The sequence below is a fragment of the Xyrauchen texanus genome, chromosome 27 (assembly GCF_025860055.1).
Source record: "Xyrauchen texanus isolate HMW12.3.18 chromosome 27, RBS_HiC_50CHRs, whole genome shotgun sequence".
Lineage (NCBI taxonomy): Eukaryota > Metazoa > Chordata > Actinopteri > Cypriniformes > Catostomidae > Xyrauchen > Xyrauchen texanus.
The window spans coordinates 31713539-31731945 of record NC_068302.1 but is presented as its reverse complement, the minus strand read 5'-3'; the positions used below and the strand labels follow the sequence as shown (position 1 = coordinate 31731945).

Sequence of the window (18407 nt, the reverse complement as noted above, 5' to 3'; positions counted from 1 at the left end):
TGTTTTCATGCACACACAAACATTCTGTACCCATGCTACAACTGTGGGTTCACAAAATATGACATCTTGGGGTGTGCAGCGCAGCCATTATCTGTATTTGTATCTGTGTCTGTTACTATCGTAAAATGATCTTATCTGTCTCTGTATTTGGATAGAACTGAATGTGGGCGGGGCTTAAACCGGAAAACTAGACAAAACTAAATGAAACACCCATCTTTAAAATGTAACTATTACATGTATAGTTTCTATAAATAAAATATGCTTTGTACTGTATATGCCTATTCATAATAATAGCCTAATACAAATAATACTAATTATTATTACTATGAGTATTATTATTATCTATGTGCTATTATTATTTCATTATATTATTTTTATTTATTAATTTTTTTTCTTACCAGATGAAGCTGAGCATTTAGGCTCATGAACTGTAGAATATGTTATTAACTGAGGCTTGAGGTGTCAAGCAGTTGTGAAATGTCATGCATACATTTTGCAGTGAACATTAAATACAAACATTAAAAGAAATGAGAATAAATCAATATAGCCTTCAAATAGGTGAAAGTCGAGGCTGATATGTGCACACATATTGTGTAACATAATGTGGAGAACATAATTATTTAGTTAAATTACATGTAGAGAATTAGCTAAATAGTGAGAAAAGAATAATAATAGTCTAATAATAATAATAATGTTACGTTAACATTTTCAAATTTAGTACAGTTTAAAGGGAGGGGAAAAAGATCACGCATGTTTCAGTTTCTTTGTGTCACATGAACAGGAATATTCTGAATAGATGTACACATTATGGTGCATTTAATCCTTTATTGAGCATTTAAACTTTTTTGGAATAAAGTCTTAACCAGATACTTACCTTAATCGGTGATGTGAAAATAAATGTGGCCAAATTTTAGAGGTGAATAGATGAGCTCGGCTGTGAAATCCTCTCTTCAGGTCAGGAATTTAACATTGTGCTCAGGTTGGTTTATATGTGAAAGCGAGGAAATCATTATGTGTGAATCATGTGATACATTAATATAGACATTTTAAGGAGTGGAAAATGTAGCCTCTATGATGTAGTGTCTTTGTTAATTGTGCGTGTCTGGAGCTTGTCAAGTGTAACATTAACTGGGACCACAAACTGAGTCGAGACCGTGCCCATCCATTACACTTTAGTAGGCTACTAATATTGACTTCACAGACTCATCATTTCTTTGTAATTTTGGATATGTTTATTTAAAACGTTGCTTTTCCTTGTGCTTCTTAAATAATCATTCAAACTGTTTCTATATGGATGAATACGTTATTCGTTTTGAAGTCATTATTTGTGCCTTTCTGAATAAGGGATTCGGCTTCAGGCACATCCCTAATACACTTGCACAGTATCTACGCACTTCTCTCTGGAACAAAACACATCTGTGCATATTATGGATCACATTTAGGAACAAAAAACTTACGTACGTAGATAAACATACCCTCACTGAGCACTTTATTAGGAACTCTATGGTCCTAATAAAGTACGGTCAGTGAGGGCATGTTTATCTACGTACGTAAGTTTTTTTTTAGTTTTTTTTTCAGTGATGGTCTTCGGCTGTTATAGCCCAAACGCCTTGAGGCTCAATGTGTTTATAGCATTCTGAGATACTATTCTGCTCACAACAATTGTACAGAGTGGTTACCAGAGTTACCGTAGACTTTCTGTCAGTCCGAACCAGTCTGGCAATTCTTTGTTGACTTCTCTCATCAACAAGGCATTTCTATCCGCAGATCTGCCGCTTACTGGATGTTTTTTGTTTTGTTTTTGGCAGCATTTTGAGTAAAATCTAGGGACTGTTGTATATGAAAATCCCAGGAGATCATCAGTAACAGAAATACACAAACTAGCCCATCTGGCATCAACAATCATGCTACGGTCGAAATCACTGAGATCACATTTCTTCCCCATTCTGATGGTTGATGTGAACATTAACTGAAGCTCCTGGCCTGTACCTGCACGATTTTATGCATTGCACTGCTGCTGCACGATTGACTGATTAGATAATCGCATAAATAAGTAGGTGTGCAGGTGTTCCTTATAAAGTGATCTGTGAGTATACACAACATCATACATTATACCCACGCACCCATACGCATATATAAATGTGTTCCAAAACCTAGTGAGCTGCCTACATTTTATTATCATACACTTGCTCCTGACAATCTTTTACCCAATATTTGTATGTGATATATATATTTATGCCTATTAGAGTATCATATTGTTAGCTTAGCGACATGCTAGCATAGAAATCTTATCTCTAGCAACAGTGCTCATCCACGTTTTCAGCTGTCTGTGTTCAGGAAGTATTTTTCAAATAGGGTATTCATACAATCCTTCATAAAAGAGTTCTTATTCGTGAACCAAATAAACCAGCTCTGTGGTAAATTAAATATAAAACTTTAATTTGAAGGAAAAACAAATGTCAAAATTGGACAAAAAGACAAAGATACAAGACTGTATACTTACTGTCTTTCAAGTCAAGTCAAGTCATTTTTATTCATATAGTACTTTACACAACACACATTGTTTCAAAGCAGCATTACAGAAGATCATGCATTAACAGAAAATAAAACTGTAATATCTATAAAGACTTAGAGTCATCGTTGTAGTTTGATTAAATATGATTGTAAATTGTGTATAAATAATAAATAATTAAATAATAATTGTATTTAGAACCCCAGTTAGCAAGCTGAAGGCGACTGTAGCAAGGAACACAAAACTCCATAAGTATGTGGAGATTAATGGAGAAAAATAACCTTGGGAAAAACCAGATGCAATTGTCCTTTGTTAGTTGGCTGATGAAGGCTTTTGTTGGCAATTCATTGATAGTCTATGTATTCCATTCCATCATTAGACCAAGGTGATGCAGGCAGAGATCAGTGAGGTGCATCGCAGTTCAACTGGCAGTACATTTCATTGAGGTCTATCCTAAGTCCAAGGTTCAAGTGGCATATGAAGTATACCATGTTTTATGGTTGGAGTTGGCATCAGTTCATCCTCTGAAATTGTAATAAACTGAAGAGATGTCTGGCTGGCACCGGATGGATTTAGTCATCATCACTCAGAGACACGTAGCATTGGAGTCCAACACCAAGCAGGAACAGAGCATGATGGAAGGAACTAGAATCCCATGAAGCATTGCTAATGATATAATCTTATTTTAAACAATGGAAATAAAAATAAGTGTAAAATTTATATATTTAAATTATATTGCAAAATATTAAGATATATACAAATATATAAGCTTGATTGTGACAATTACAATATGTCAAGGGAGTGGGTGGTCACTAACGAGTTAGAATTGTGGGCTTTTTTGGCTGTGATTCTCTGATTGGTGGCGCTTCTTTGCTGGATCGTTGAAAGTGTAGTTCTTTTTCACCAGGAATTCTGCTATTAAACACAATGTTTTTATTAACAAAGTTGAAAAAACATGGACTGATGGCTTCAAGAGAAGCATATACCATCGGTCAACAACCATGTATCTCAAGGAAGATCTGACTTTATAGGTTTATAAGTTATCATTCAAAATTAATTCACCTATTAATTTTGTTCTTACTTTCATATCCCGACTGTAGCACTCTGTAGAAATAAATTGATGCCAATATGTAGAGCATTCCAAATCTGTCACTTGCAGCAAGAGGTTCCATGCTGATTAGGATGCTGCCTTAGAAGGGAGCTGCCTATTTTTGGAGTAGGCAGTGAGGCAGCACACTAGGTTTTAGAACAGAAATAGTCTTGATCACTATAACACTCCTGCTTCAGTCATGTGCCCTTGCAATGAAAAACCCATCTGGAGACTACACACTAATAGTCATAAGCTGTTTATTTGTGAAAAATATGATTTTAATTGGTGTTAAGCATTGTCTTAGAAAAAGCCTTTCCACTGTTTCCAGATTTGACTGCACGTCTATCCTGCTGGGGAACAGAGAGTGCTCAAAAAATCGAGATCCACACTAATTAAAATCTCATTAAAACCTCAATGCTTCAATTCAAGTCCCAATATTAATTGACAATTAAAATATATAAGCTAATGTAACCATTAAACTAATTAAACAGCATAGAGGTAATTCTCATTTGCTGTGCCATTTGATATTTATTGCATTTTTCTAATGGGCTCTTTCAAAAACAACTCAAACAGTTTTATCAATAATCTCAAATACAGCAGAGAAAAAGGAATATTATCTCAGATTTTATGTAAACAGTACAATCACCCATGGTTATCAAGGTGCATCCAAACAGAGCATGGCTTAAAATAAAATCATGGTGCTTCTGTAGATACAAAATTATATGAAACTGTTTTAGAACAGGTATGATGCTGCGTAGCTGCATTGTCATGAAACATTCTCTGTGATTCTCAATAATGAATTCATGAGGCAGACCTGTCCATAACCCGCTCCGGTACTTATGTTGCCATCTATTGTAGGTAACCCTGGCTGTGCTGAAGAGATTGTGTGTGCTTAGTATTCATGTGCTGTCTCTGTGTGTGTATACAAACTTGGTTTGTGAATGAATATTTAGCATTTTGTGTGTGTGCAGGCATGTATCCCACATTTTTCGGTCCAAATATACAGAGTAGATGCCTTTTACTCATGTACTGTATGGGTATCACATGATATTGATTATTTTAATGTTTTATAACTATACAGTATGCAGGTGCAATGTATCTGTGTGTGTGTTTACATGGTTGCAGCGCCGTACATTTGACTGTTGTGTTATTATAGAGCAGTGGTTTTCAACTGGTTTTCCTTCAGGACACTTCACCAAATTTGTTTACCGTACAAAAGTAAAACAAATGTCTTTATTATCAAACATAGAAATGTATTAATTTTAATTTTATTATATTTATGTGGAGCGGAGGGGGGCGGGGCCGGGGCGGAATATCTCGCGCCCGGTCCCCAATCGGCCTGATAAGGCGCGCGGATGCGGGGAATGTCCGTCGTCCGCGGGGCAAATGGGGACCCTCCTCCGCCCCTGGCAGCGGCTCTACCGCTCCGGGCGGTCGGAGAGTTTCTTCCCTCCTCCCCTCGCGGACGGCGGTCTTCCCTCGACCCCTCCGCGTCTCTGGGGACGACAGGGCACTCCTCCGCCCCCGGCAGCGGCTCCCTCACTCCAGGCGGCCGGGGTATCCAGTCCCCACTTGCCCCGCGGACGACGGCCGTACCCCGCATCCGGGCGGTCGGGCTACTCCGTCACCCGGCAGATGGCAGCAGCGCTCCCCTCGGTGGACGGCAGTGTCGAGGACTCTGCGATGGGCATCCCTCCTCCCTCCCGGGTTTTGGCACCAATGTAAAACAGTTAAAGGATGGGCAAGGAGGAGGCGAGAACCGGCTTGTCAACATAAATAATAATTTAATAAGAAACTTAAAACACAACATAAACAAACACACGTGGATATGCCCGTAATTCTCTCTCTATCGAACAATCGTCACCGGCCGCATTTATCCCTCGCCCGCCTCCCCGATTGGGGACCGGGCGCGCGATATTCCGACCCGGCCCCGCCCCCCTCCGCTCCACAATTTATTAAGCCAATAATTCACTGCACAAAACACATTGTGGTCGGCACAAATCATGTTAATCCTCATTACAAGTGAACCCATATTTAATATATGTATGTGATTGTCTATGTAGTTTTGTTTTTGTAGTTTTACTGTAGCTGCGTAGTTTTGTTCATGGTTGTCAAGGATCTCATGCAACCTGTCCAAGTTTTTTGGCAAGCTTCTAACAACTGATAGATGAATTTGCACCACAATAATGGAGAGTTTGAATAGATGCACAGCCTTTGATGTCAACAACAACAGATATGGGAAGCATTCCCCTCCCTTTTAAATGCTGATAGGACTATGTTCTATTAAGGTTAGTTACATTTTATTATTTGCAGTAAGCATTTATTTTTTCCCTACTGTCCATGACCCTACCCTACAACAGAAGGCAATGTGCATGTGTTTAATATTATAGAGGGGGACAGGTGACATTTCCTATTTCCTACTGGTGACATCTATTCTTTGAGGTTTTACCTCTGCACTTTGTAATAGAGCACAGATGAGATAGGAGATATTTAATAAAGAGGATCAGTTTAAGGTTCTGTAAATGTGTCTGTTCATGGAGAAATTAAATTATCAAAATAATTGCCTTTGCAAAAAAAGGCCCTTAGAGATTGTCAAAACAACTCGCAGCTTCCTTTCTCAAAGGAAGGATGATTTTATTATTTGCGTGGTCATAGACTACAAAGACTAATAATGAAATGATGCATGTAAATTAATAATTAATGAACACACTAAGGGGTTCTCTCAATGTTTCAAAATATTAAGTATATGACTCAGTTCGACAACAATCATCATAATCAAAGTGTGTTTAAGTGTGGGTGTGTTTTGTGCATTAGTGTTTTTGTTTTGTTTTTTCCTTGCAAAAAGCCTGGTTCTGGCCCCCCACTGTTTTGTGTGTGTGTGTGTGTGTGTGTGTGTGTGTGTGTGTGTGTACATTATACTGGTGGATATAATCCCTTTGACTGAAGAAGTGGTCCTGTTTGGCCTCACCTTATCCTGAGGCAACAGCTCCAAAGGAGGCAAGGACAACCACTAGCGACGTTATGGAAATGCCATCAGGCAAAGGGGCATTACAAAACAGATTGTTTTATTAACCCATTATTGTACGCTCAAACACACAAACATCTATACACACGCATCCATCCACACACACATGCACACAATGAAAATGGCAATACAGGCCATGCCAACATAGGGCCAACTGCTCTGGGCCATAAAGGGTGGAGAGAAAAAAACTGAACTGAAATGGTAGAGAGAGAGAAAAACAAATGGAGAAGTTTAGGCAGATAGAGCTCTCACTGTCTCTGTATCATTATCCAGAACAGTTCTCCCTGAAGCTCTGCATGACAGCGCTTTGGCAACACTTCATTTACACTAACCTTTTCATTTCTACTTTTACACACATAACCACTTTCTCGCTTTATTAGCTCGGCACTCACAAACACAGAATATTTCCAAACACAATCATAAATATCATTCGCCAGAAAGCAAAATGTTTCAGACTCAACCACATGAAGGATGTCTCATAGGACAGAAAAATCAAGAATACGATCTCTTAAAAATCTAAATTCTTTCTCCTATCCAATGTGACTAGATGAAAAACAAATGGAGACTTTTGCTGAAGTCTCTAGTTTCTCAGATTTTTCTTCTAAGAAATAGACCCAGTAATTCCTCTAGAATCATCTAAAGATTTAAAAAATGTCACAAACTTTGCTCAGACCTGCTTAAATTGATCAAAAGATTTCAACATTGACATATTTATACAGCTGAGTTAAGGCTGCTCTGTGCATGCTCAAAATTAGTTGTAAATATAAAATGCTGGATAAAAGCCGGATTGAATTATGCCTGCTCTGACCCACCTCATCCCCTAATATCAAAGTAAGTTCAGATGCTGCTTTCGTTCTGTATAAATGAAATGCACCTTCAGAGCAGCCTTAAACTTAGTTGTTTTGTTGGTATATATGCCACTTCATATGCAGCCTGTTGGCCACCTTTGCAGTGAAAAGGTTGTTCTAAAACCAAATTACCTTGACATTGATGTGTAGCCATTTTTTTATTTCTCCTAAGACATTTTTGTTGAAATATCTAAGATAAAGTTGCCACAGCATCACCATGCAGAGTTGCAAAAAATAATGATTGTTTTCAAACTGGTTTCCTGCACACTTCCATCATATGCCATTGGTCAGGCAAACAGATAGTCCTGCCCCACTGGTTGAGCCAATGTTGCTGTGTTGGGCTGGTTGGGTTGCTCTGTCAAAGCAACTGTTAATAGTGATTTAGAGCTATAGTGTATAGACATTTCTGGGGAATCAATCTACAAATGGCTTACTTATAGTTGTCTCTGAATATTAAACTGTGGAAGTGGAAGGTATTTTAAGGTATTTTGAAAATAAAAATACACCTTTGAATGAATCACAAAGGAGGACTCTGTTAATCACCTGAGCTATGAAAGAGCAACTTCTGTGCAATACATTCTCATGTGATATTGCATCATTTTCATTCCAAGGGGCTCTGGAGCGCCTGTGTCAGACCAGTGTCATGGTTTGAATAGCTCTGTTTTGCCTTTTCTCAGTTTTGCGGTTCAGACAGGGGTCTTAATGAATGATAGAGGGATTGGTAATCCTCCCTAATCCAGAGAGAATGAGGAGACATTGCGTTTGAAGTGAGGGCAGAGAAAGGTTCGCTGTTTGGCCTCCACGGAATCTGCTGCACTTGAGCTTGTGTTTATTTGGCGTGAGACGTAGCACAGTTTCGCATTTGTGATTCACTTTGTGTGTACACTGTGGACTTAGCGCTGTCTGTTTCTATTAATGAGGATAAGTGCAACGCTGTTCTTGAATTCCACTGCACTTGTGTGGCGAGATCTTTAAAGAGCAAAAAGAAGGGCGGGACGGGTGCAGTACCACACAGGCCTTTAGCTGCAGGGTTTCTGTTTAAGTCAAATAGCAACTGATGGCTACCTCGCCTTCAGAGTAGCAGCAGACAATTAAAAGAGTTTGAATCAAAATAATTCCGCCCAAGACTCTTATCAGAGGTTCCCAGCGGAAGTTTGCATTTAATACTCGCTATCTAAACTTAAATACCTACTAGTCACTGCTAGTCAGGCTAATGCTACATACAGTGTTAAGTGTTAATGTCATCTCTCACATAATAAGCATAGTTTTTTCTCTGAAACAAAGAAATTTGAATAATCCAATTAAATTCTGGAAAGTTATTAAGTCAAATTCTTCTGTTGAAAATGTTACAGAAATTTCAAAATATATCATTAAAAGAAATCAGACCTTGACTGATAATCTGCTATTTTAGATAACTTAAATGAGCATTTTATATATTCATGTTCTCTCTTTGATTCTCTGTCCTATGACTGTGAAAATACTGATAATGCATTGGGACAATCTGGAGATGTTGCACAAAATTTTATCTCTCATCCATTTGAATTTGTCCCATTTACAGTGGATGAAGTCAATTTCGCCTTGACCATAAAAAGTTTGCAGGCCCTGATAATCTTGAGCCATACTATCTGAAACTTGCTGCTGAATTTATTGCTGAACCCTTGGCTTATCTGTTTAATATTACTTTTTCTAAACATATGATTCCTACAATTTAGAAATCTGCCTATGTGTGACCTCTTTCTAAAGGTGGGGATTCTTCAATTATGAATAATTACAGGCCTATTTCAAAATTATGTGTTTTATAAAATGTTTGAAAAGGTTAATATTTGAACAAACGAAACAGTGTTTAGGACCAACATTGTATTTTGTCTAATTTCCAGTCTGGTTTTAGAAAACAACACAATACTATCAGTGCTGCCATAAAAGTGACCATTAATATTATTGAAGACTTAGATAGTAAAATGACTTGTATAGCCCTTTTCCATGTTCTCTCTAAAGCTTTTGACACAGTTGATCACTGCATCTTGAGTATAAGGTGATCCAGTCAAGCTGTTGGTAGGTTTGCCATTTATCTATCCAACAGAACTCAATGTGTGCTGATAGATGGCTCAAATTCAACAATATTACCTGTTGTCAAGGAAGTTCCTCAGGGGTCGGTTTTAGGACCAATTTTATTTTCTATGTATATGTATATCAAATGCAAAGTATCATCTTTATGCTGACTATACAATTATTTATTGTTGTGCAACTTCTGCTTCACAGTCAATTCAGAATGTACAGTCTGCTTTTAACTCAGTCAAGTCACAGTTACATAAACTCAAACTAAATGCAGAAAAAGTAAATTAATGATCTTCCATCCATCCATCCATCGTCAACCGCTTATCCTGTGTACAGGGTCGCGGGGGGCTGGAGCCTATCCCAGCTAACATTGGGCGAAAGGCGGGGGACACCCTGGACAGGTCGCCAGTCCATCGCAGGGCAAATTAATGATCTTTTCAAATATAAAAGTTTTATCATCAAATCTTATAGAAATTGTAACTGTTCAATGTACCAAAATTGAACCTGTTACAAATGATAAGTACTAGGGCATTGTACTTGATAAACAGTTGTCATTTAAGTCTCATATTGATCACATTGTTTTGAAACTCAAACTAAAATTAGGTTTTAATTTTAGAAATAGATCTAATTTTTCTGTTAATGCCAGAAAGTACCTGGTGTCTGCAACATTTCTACCTATATTAGATTATGGTGACTTACTGTTCATGCTGTACATGCATGCCCCAGTAATAGGGCTGCTCTATTATGGCAAAAATCATAATCACGATTATTTTGGTCAATATTGAGATCACGATTTCATTAAGATCATGCATTTATTAACTTAAAAAACCGTGTCTTTTTAACAGTGGATTTCCTTGAACATATAATGTAAACTGCCATATTATATTATGGATATAGTTATGGATGGTAGTCAAATAAAGGAAAGCCTCCATCATCATTATTTACAGCAGGGGTGCATTTTACATCCTGTTATTGCAGCAAGATCTACCATGTACAATAAAGGCTATACATTATCACAATACCAAAATTTCAATAGTCGGTATTGAAATTTGACGATTCTCAATACCAGCTTCAAAACCACAACAAATAATAACACTAATTAATATATTAATTATGGAAGAATGGTTTCAAGTTCTTAAGTAATTATTCAAGACTAGCAAACAGTCAGTAATAATATATATATATATATATATATATATATATATATATATATATATATATATATATATATAAAATAATAGAATAAAAATGACAAATTAAGAAAATTCAGTGCTTTTTTTAACAGCTTTGAAAGTTCCCCTTCTTTCACTCACTCAACAGTGTGTCAATGTAGTGACACTAGGGGTCGCATTTGGGAGCCTGATTCACCTTCAGATCTTTGAGAAAAGGGCAATGAGAAATTGGCAAGTTTTGTAAATTTCAAATTGCCACTCCCCCCGACATACGAGTATAAAAGGGAGCGGTATGCGGATTCATTCAGACTTTTTGACAGCAAGCTGAATACCACTGCCATTCCATTCACCAACTCTACAAGCATTGCTGTTGGATATACGGCACTTTCCAGCTGTTCTCTCTCCACTCTGTACTCCGCTGCAGACTACACCCGTGGGTGCGTCGACAGCGCTTTAAAGAGCTTTTCCTCTAAAAGACTGTATTTCCTCTATTAGAGCAGGCACAGTGACATTGATCGTCTTTTTAAAGACACGTCCTTTTAAAGATGCCTTTCTGTCTCTGTGGCATCTGTGGTCGTTAACTCTCCGCCTCTGACGGTCATGATCACTGCCTCACGTGCCTGGGCTATAAGCATGTTGAGGAAGCGTTCGTGGGTGGTTCATGTTCTCACTGCGAGATCATGACCATGGCAATGTTGTGGTCATGCCTTTCCTTCTTCCAAGGGAAAGCCACTTCGTGTGTCCCCCTCGCAACTCCTGCTACCTACGGGTATGAGACTGCTTTGGCTGATGATGAAGGCAATTCAGGAGCTTCAGTGGGTACGGTTCTGCCAGGTAATTCCCACGGACTGCCCACTCCTCGGTACGCTCATTCACTTCCATCCAGCACTGGGATGAAGCAGGCTTGCCTCACTGCCAGCTTTGCTCGTCCGGAGCTTGTGAGTTGGATGAGATGTATATCAATGTATCGGAGAGTGCCTTGGTGATGTCAGACGCCGAGGACTCGACCGTGTTGCCACCTTCGGGTGTGGCAGCCCAGTCCTAGGCCGACGGCGGAGCTGACCGCCATGCTTGCCCGGGCTGCCGCGAGTGTTGGGCTTGAGTAGAACATTCCACCCGACCCTCAACAGTTGCGGCTTGAAGGACGCGTACTTCCACGTCTCAATTTTGCCTCAAAACAGACCCTTCCCACGGTTCGCATTCGACGGCCGAGCGTATCAGTAGAGGCAGCCCTTGCCCTGTTAAGGGAAGTGGGTGTCCGCATACTGAACTACCTCGACGAATGGCTGATTCTAGTGCACTCTCGAGAGTCAACTGGGAAAAGACTAAGCTCTTCCCGGTTCAGAGCATCTCTTTTCTCGGCATGGCGTTAGACTCGGTGTCAATGATAGCGTGCCTCACGATCAAGCGTGCGCAGTCGGTGCTGAACTGCCTGAACTTATCCAGGTGGCAAATGTCAGGCCCACTGAAATACTTTCAGAGGCTCCTGGGGCATATGGCATCCTCAGCGGCAGTCATGCAACTCGGGTTGATGTATATGAAACCGCTACAGCACTGGCTCCAGACCCGAGTCCCAATGCATGGGTGGCACCGTGGCAAACTTCGCATGGCTCTCACGCCCGCTTCACGCTGCCTTTTCAGCTCTTGGACCGGCCTTGCATTCCTTGCATTCATTGCAAACAGTCCCCCAGCTGTTTTGGAGTCAATTCGGCCAGGCACAGGTAGACCTGTTGGTCTCCCTGTAGTCCTCCCACTGCCCGCTCTGGTACAGACGCTCTGGCACACAGCTGGCCCAGAGGGCGATGCAAGTATGCGTTCACAGCTGTCCACCTCCACTCTCAATGTTTATGTAGCTGCCATAGCAGCATATCACGATGACGTCCAAGGTAAGACCCTCGGTAAGCACGACCTGATTATTAGTTTCCTGAGAGACGCCAGGAAGTTGAAGAGGACAATTCTCCGTTGATTCAGCTTCTGAGACCGTCAATCCTTGTATCTTATCACGTGGCTCACTGTGCATGACACCGCGGAGACTCACAGCATGGGAGGCTCATGCTACTCTCTGCGATCTACAACTTACCATGCACCACATTAAGAGCTAGAACCCCTAATTGCGACCACAAGGAGGTTACCCCATGTGACTACCCTCCCAAGCAACTGGGCCAATTTGGTTGCTTAGGAGACCTAGCTGGAGTCACTCAGCACACCCTGGATTCGAACTCGTGACTCCAGGGGTTGTAGTAAGCGTCAATACTCACTAAACTACCCAGGCCCCAAATATTCTCTTCTTAATAGATTGCGTTTCGCTGATTTTCTTCATGATAAGATCCACACAGTGAATATGACACATATATTATGATTCACAACATAGCGTTCCATCACGTTATAATTCAATTATTACGTAACTCATAGACACAGGGCTGACCATACAGAGAAATGCCAGTTTCGGAGTGTATTTTCATAACCCACTTCCTTATTATTTGACCTTTAATAAAGGGTGCTTTAAAGATTTAATGCCGGGGTGTTTCATAGCAAAAATTAATGCGGCACCATAATCCTTTTATCTTGATTATCTTGTTTTCATAATCGTTGGAAGCTAAAATCATAATTGAAAATAAAATTCTATTAATTGCTCAGCCCTACCCAGTACAATATTTAAAAAACCAAAGCACCCTTTTTTATAGTGCTTTATGTTTTATTACTGGTTGTGGTTATCAAACCCACCATTGTACTCTTTGCTATGGCTGAACTGCCGCCAGCCATAAGGTGATTACACTGGAACTGTTTAATTTATCAATCAGTATGTGGCCTGTCTCCAATTTACTTATAATCTATTATCTCTGTAAAACACGAACCTTATAATATTTGTTCAAAGGAAATTGTATTCTTTGCTGTTCCCCGTGTTAGGTCTGAGCAGGGTAAAAGGGCTTTAAGTTTAATTTTTAACATAGAATGGGTTAAAGGAACATTTAAAACTAACTGTGCTCCCTCCATTGGCTGATTTTGCGGCACTTCTAAACAACATTGATTATAGTTAAGTTGGAAATTGCTTTTGTTATATTTGACTGGAATTGGCCAGGGGTGAGGGTGTAAATTGTACTTTCATACAGGGCCCCCCACAATAATTTATGTCCTTGTTGCTGTTCTGCTGCACAGCTTGTCAATCTCATATGAGATAGCCAATCAAATGGATGAAGGCGGGACTTCAATTTAAGAAGCTAAGTGGGAACCTTGTGGAGTGCTGCACATCAGCAAGCAGTTCAGGTTAAGAGGGTTTTTGTCATATGAGATGTAAGTAAACATGCAATATTTGACCACTGTTTTATGATTTAAATGTTGTGCTAAATTACATTCATTTCCAAGGGTGCAAACTATTCACCATTGGTGAAATTCACCATTTTGAATTTAAAATATGTCATGTACAGTACGTGATTTGTATGTCATTCATAACTGTGAATGTGAAAACATTAACGGTGTTGTTTTCAGCGTATCAAGATTAAGACAAAGAGCGAATGTGTGTATATTGTAAAGGAATTGAATTAATGTGGTAATCTGTCAGGCTTTTGAAGTAGCTTTTTAGAAAATTTTAAAAAAAATCTTCACATTGTCTAAGAAAATGTGTCTATAAAAAAACACAAAGTAGAGCGTTATCACCCAGATCAGAACTGGAACATGGTAAGACCTGTGACTTGTGACTGCTATTGTGCTTTTAGGTTTTGGCAAGGACAGTGACATATAGTCTAAATGCAAATATTATTAGGTAATAATTTTAAATCAATTGAAATCTTCTAAATAATCTCTTTAGAAATGTTAATAATTCTCCTAAGAGTCTGCCTTTAAATGAGACCATTTTATTTTGAGTATGTCAGGTTTGTGTCCAAAAAAAGAGCCACCAGTTAAAGTAGTTCACCTAAAAATGGAAAATGTACTTTTACTAACTCATTTACTACGTTGTTCAAAACCAATATGCTGGATTTTATCTTGGAATACATAAAAATAGATATTTTAAGCAGCACTATTCCATAGAATAACAGTTTATAGTGAGCAGAAGCTGTCAAGCTTCAAAAAAGACAAATACTATATAGCACTATTAAAGATTCAGATATCATAACAGAAGTCCATATGACAAGTGCACTATATTCCAAGCTTTCTGGGGCTATACAACAGCTTTGTGTTGTATGGACTACCATTATGGTATTTTTACAAGGATTTGTTTCCTCTTTGGACCTTGACAGTATTGGTCAAAATGAACTGTTTTTGAATGACAAAGATCAGCATTATGATTCTTGAAGAAATTATTGTGTTAAGATTCTACTGGAAGGATAAAACAATGACAACTTGAGGGCATTGTATTTTCTTTTTGCTAGCCAGCTGACACTCATGCCATTTTACAGATACATCAGTGATGAAAAGAAATTCAAATTATATTAATCTTTTCTTTGAGACGGCACAAATAAGAAAGAAAAAATGACTGAAACGGGCAAATTGCTAGCAATGCAGACACAGTGTTTGTCTTGTGCTGTGTCTGAACTTTAAAAATGCATGTATCTTTTAAAACAAAATTATAAAATGTTGGGCCTTTACCGCATTTCAAGCCTTTATTCAGAAAATGATTGCATTCAGCGCCTCTGCTAAATTAAAGGACCAAAAAGGACCATTATATTTGTGACCTCAACACCCCTGACCCCGACCCCCAAAACGGGGGTCAGGGGTGTTTTCTTTTTTTTGCAATGATCTTAGAGGGAAATCGAAAGAAATTTGCTAAATGGATTTAAAATGTATTAAACAGATCTTAGGGTACTTTTATTTAATTGTTTCTTTCTTTCTATTTCTTTCTTTCTTGCTTTCAATTACAGGGCAGAGTCTTGGCTATGGTTTTGTCAACTACATTGACCCAAAAGATGCAGAGAAAGCCATCAACACGTTAAATGGACTCAGACTTCAGACCAAAACTATTAAGGTAGGTGACTATACTTACAGAAACCCTAAAGTACACATACATGTGTCACAATTGCCAGGAATTTAAAAGGTTCCTGAATAAAATTCAATCCAAATATTTGGACAAATCTAATCTTGTTTCAAAAATCCAAACATGATTAACAGTAAAATATTAATCAAATTGGATGATCCAACACTCCAAGGGATTTAATTTGGAAGTTAATAATGTTGTGAATTTACAGCTACACCATTGAATAGATGTATTTGTATACTACATGCTGAAATGTGTATGTCTCGGTGTTTAGATCTGTGTTCGGGTTCATGTTATGAGATTGCTTCCTGCCTCTTGTTTACCAAACACATTTCAACCAAAGCAACCCACATTACACTAATTGCAGAAGCGGGCCCCCCTGGAGCCAGTGCTTCTCGATAAAGGGCACAGCTTTGAAAGTGCTCTCTCAGTACCTCTTCAGTTAACATGTCCCCCTCACCTGGGATTGAACCTATTGACACGTAACAGATAACAAATGGTAACAGAACAACATTTCACTTAGGTGGAAGCATTCTCCCAGTCGCCATTTCTCAATTTATCGAATGTTTCCCATCACCGTTTCTGCCAGTGGAGCTGCTGTGATTAGTACATGTGGCATACACATGTGGCTCGTGCTGGGCTGAGGCGCGGCAGCACAAAGAGAGAGGAGGGCAAATCTGACTCATTAAGATGCAGAAGGAAACAGGAAAGAAAGTGAAGGAAGAAAAGGGAAAATAGTGTAATTGATATGTAAATTATTCTCTAAATGTCAAATCATGAAGTCACACAAAAAGAGGCAAATAGCATGTATAATCAAATAATGTGGACATATTAAATAGATGACTAAAATATATCTTTTCAGTGCAAAATTCCAGAAAATTCCATTCTATCCGCTTCTATTAAATTCTATTCTGTTATTATATGTCATGTTCTGTTATATTTTCTATTCTATTTTGCCATGTTATATTATGTTATAGTATGTTCTACACTGTTATGGCATGATCTGTCATGTTTTATTCTATTTTCTGTTCTGTCATGTTCTGTACTTTTCTAGTCTGTTCTGTTCCGACATATTATATTATTTTCTGATATATCCCATTTCATTTCATTCTCATGTTAAATACTATTCTGTTTTGTTATGATCTGTCCATATGATATTATATTTCTAATCTATTCTGTTCAATTCTATTCTGTTATGTTTTGATCTGTCATACTCTATTCTATTCTGTATGTCATTTTGCTCTGTTCTATTCTGTTCTGTTCTGCCTTTTTCTATTATATTATTTTGTTCTGTTTCATTAGAATATGGATGAATTAAGACATGTCTAAAAAAAATATTTCCACTACAAAATTCTGGAAAATAATATTCTAATCTTTTATGTTGTTTTCTGTTTTCTATTCTGTTTTTTCATGTTCCGATCTTCTCTATTCTGTTCAGTCATTTTATGTTCTATTCTGTTCTGCTCTGCTCTGCCCTTTTTCTGTTCTACTATTCTGTTCTATTGCGTTCTATTAAATTTGAATATGGATTGTTATAAACAGTTTGGTTTGTCACAATCTGATGGCTTTGATTTTTCTAAACATAGCTTTGGGGTAAATTTAGAAGCAGCAGCTGGTTTTAACTATAAATTCCAACAGCTGCTCACAGCATAATGGCTGTGTGTGTGTGTTGTCATCCGGCCTATAATCCCAGACCTCTCACTTACATCCGCCCTAATCTAATCAGATTGGATTTTCCCTGCTTATGAAAACAGCGCTCAGTCTCTGCAGCTCAGTACCTCTCAACATAAAAGCGAAAAGGAGTGCATGTTTGTGCATCTGTGTATAAGAGAGAGAAAGAAAAGTGTTGTCAGGGCTGTTTTTGAACAAGCACAAGGCTCTCAAACATGGGCGGTTTCTAGAGTGGCAGTGTGCGTGTTGGCCAGCAGTGTTTCTAGTACTAGTTTCCGCATCAGCTTAGAATCCATTAGAGAAAGAATGAGTCATTTTTTGTTTATTTGCCGATCATCACAGCTTCCTGCCATGCGGCACTTCCCTCAGTGACAAAAACACTTCCAGGGAAGCAGTACACACAGACGAAAAACACACTGTTAAAACACTGCACTTGCAGGCCAAACATGCACCACAGATTTTTGCTCCCATCTTAGCACAACAAACGAACAACACTTCAACACTTGCTGGTTCTTTTACTCTTTTAAAAAGCACTCATGAACTCCCGTGTTACCTGTTAAAAACATATGATGTACCTATTCTATTCTAATTAAATAATTAATTATTCTGTCATGTTCTTGGAGGCACCAGTACAAACATACATTATTGCACTAATAAAACAATGGACTTTAAGGCCAAACACACACCACAGGATTTTCAAATGACTGTTGAGCTGGTTCTTTTAATGAATCGGTCACAAAGACGCACAAAGATAATAGATGATATGAGGAATCATCAAATCATTCTGAAATTATATGGGGTGCATTTCCCGTACAACGACATAACTCACTGTGTAACCAACATAGTACGAGGCATCGTTGTAGAAATTAACTAGCTAGTCAAGACTGTTACAGAAACCGTAGTAACTTTGTCGCACATCCATCGTTCTAACCATGTTGGCTGAGCTGTCGTTAATTATATTATTATGGGGTGGAGCAATAACTTCTGCAAATATTAAATTATAATTGATAATTTACACGTACAGTAGAAAGCAGTTTAATGCAAGAAAGCTGATGAAGACACGAA

At 38.4% G+C, this 18407-nt stretch overlaps 1 protein-coding gene across 2 annotated transcripts in view; it reads left to right on the top strand.

Annotated features, from left to right (window-relative positions):
* The window catches only part of elavl4 (ELAV like neuron-specific RNA binding protein 4), a 126084-nt gene that overhangs the window by 70229 nt on the left and 37448 nt on the right, over nucleotides 1–18407 (top strand). For both annotated transcript variants that reach the window (XM_052095124.1, XM_052095123.1), the window contains exon 4: nucleotides 15559–15662. In XM_052095124.1, the coding sequence (XP_051951084.1) occupies nucleotides 15559–15662 (104 nt within the window). The remainder of the gene's footprint in view (nucleotides 1–15558; nucleotides 15663–18407) is intronic.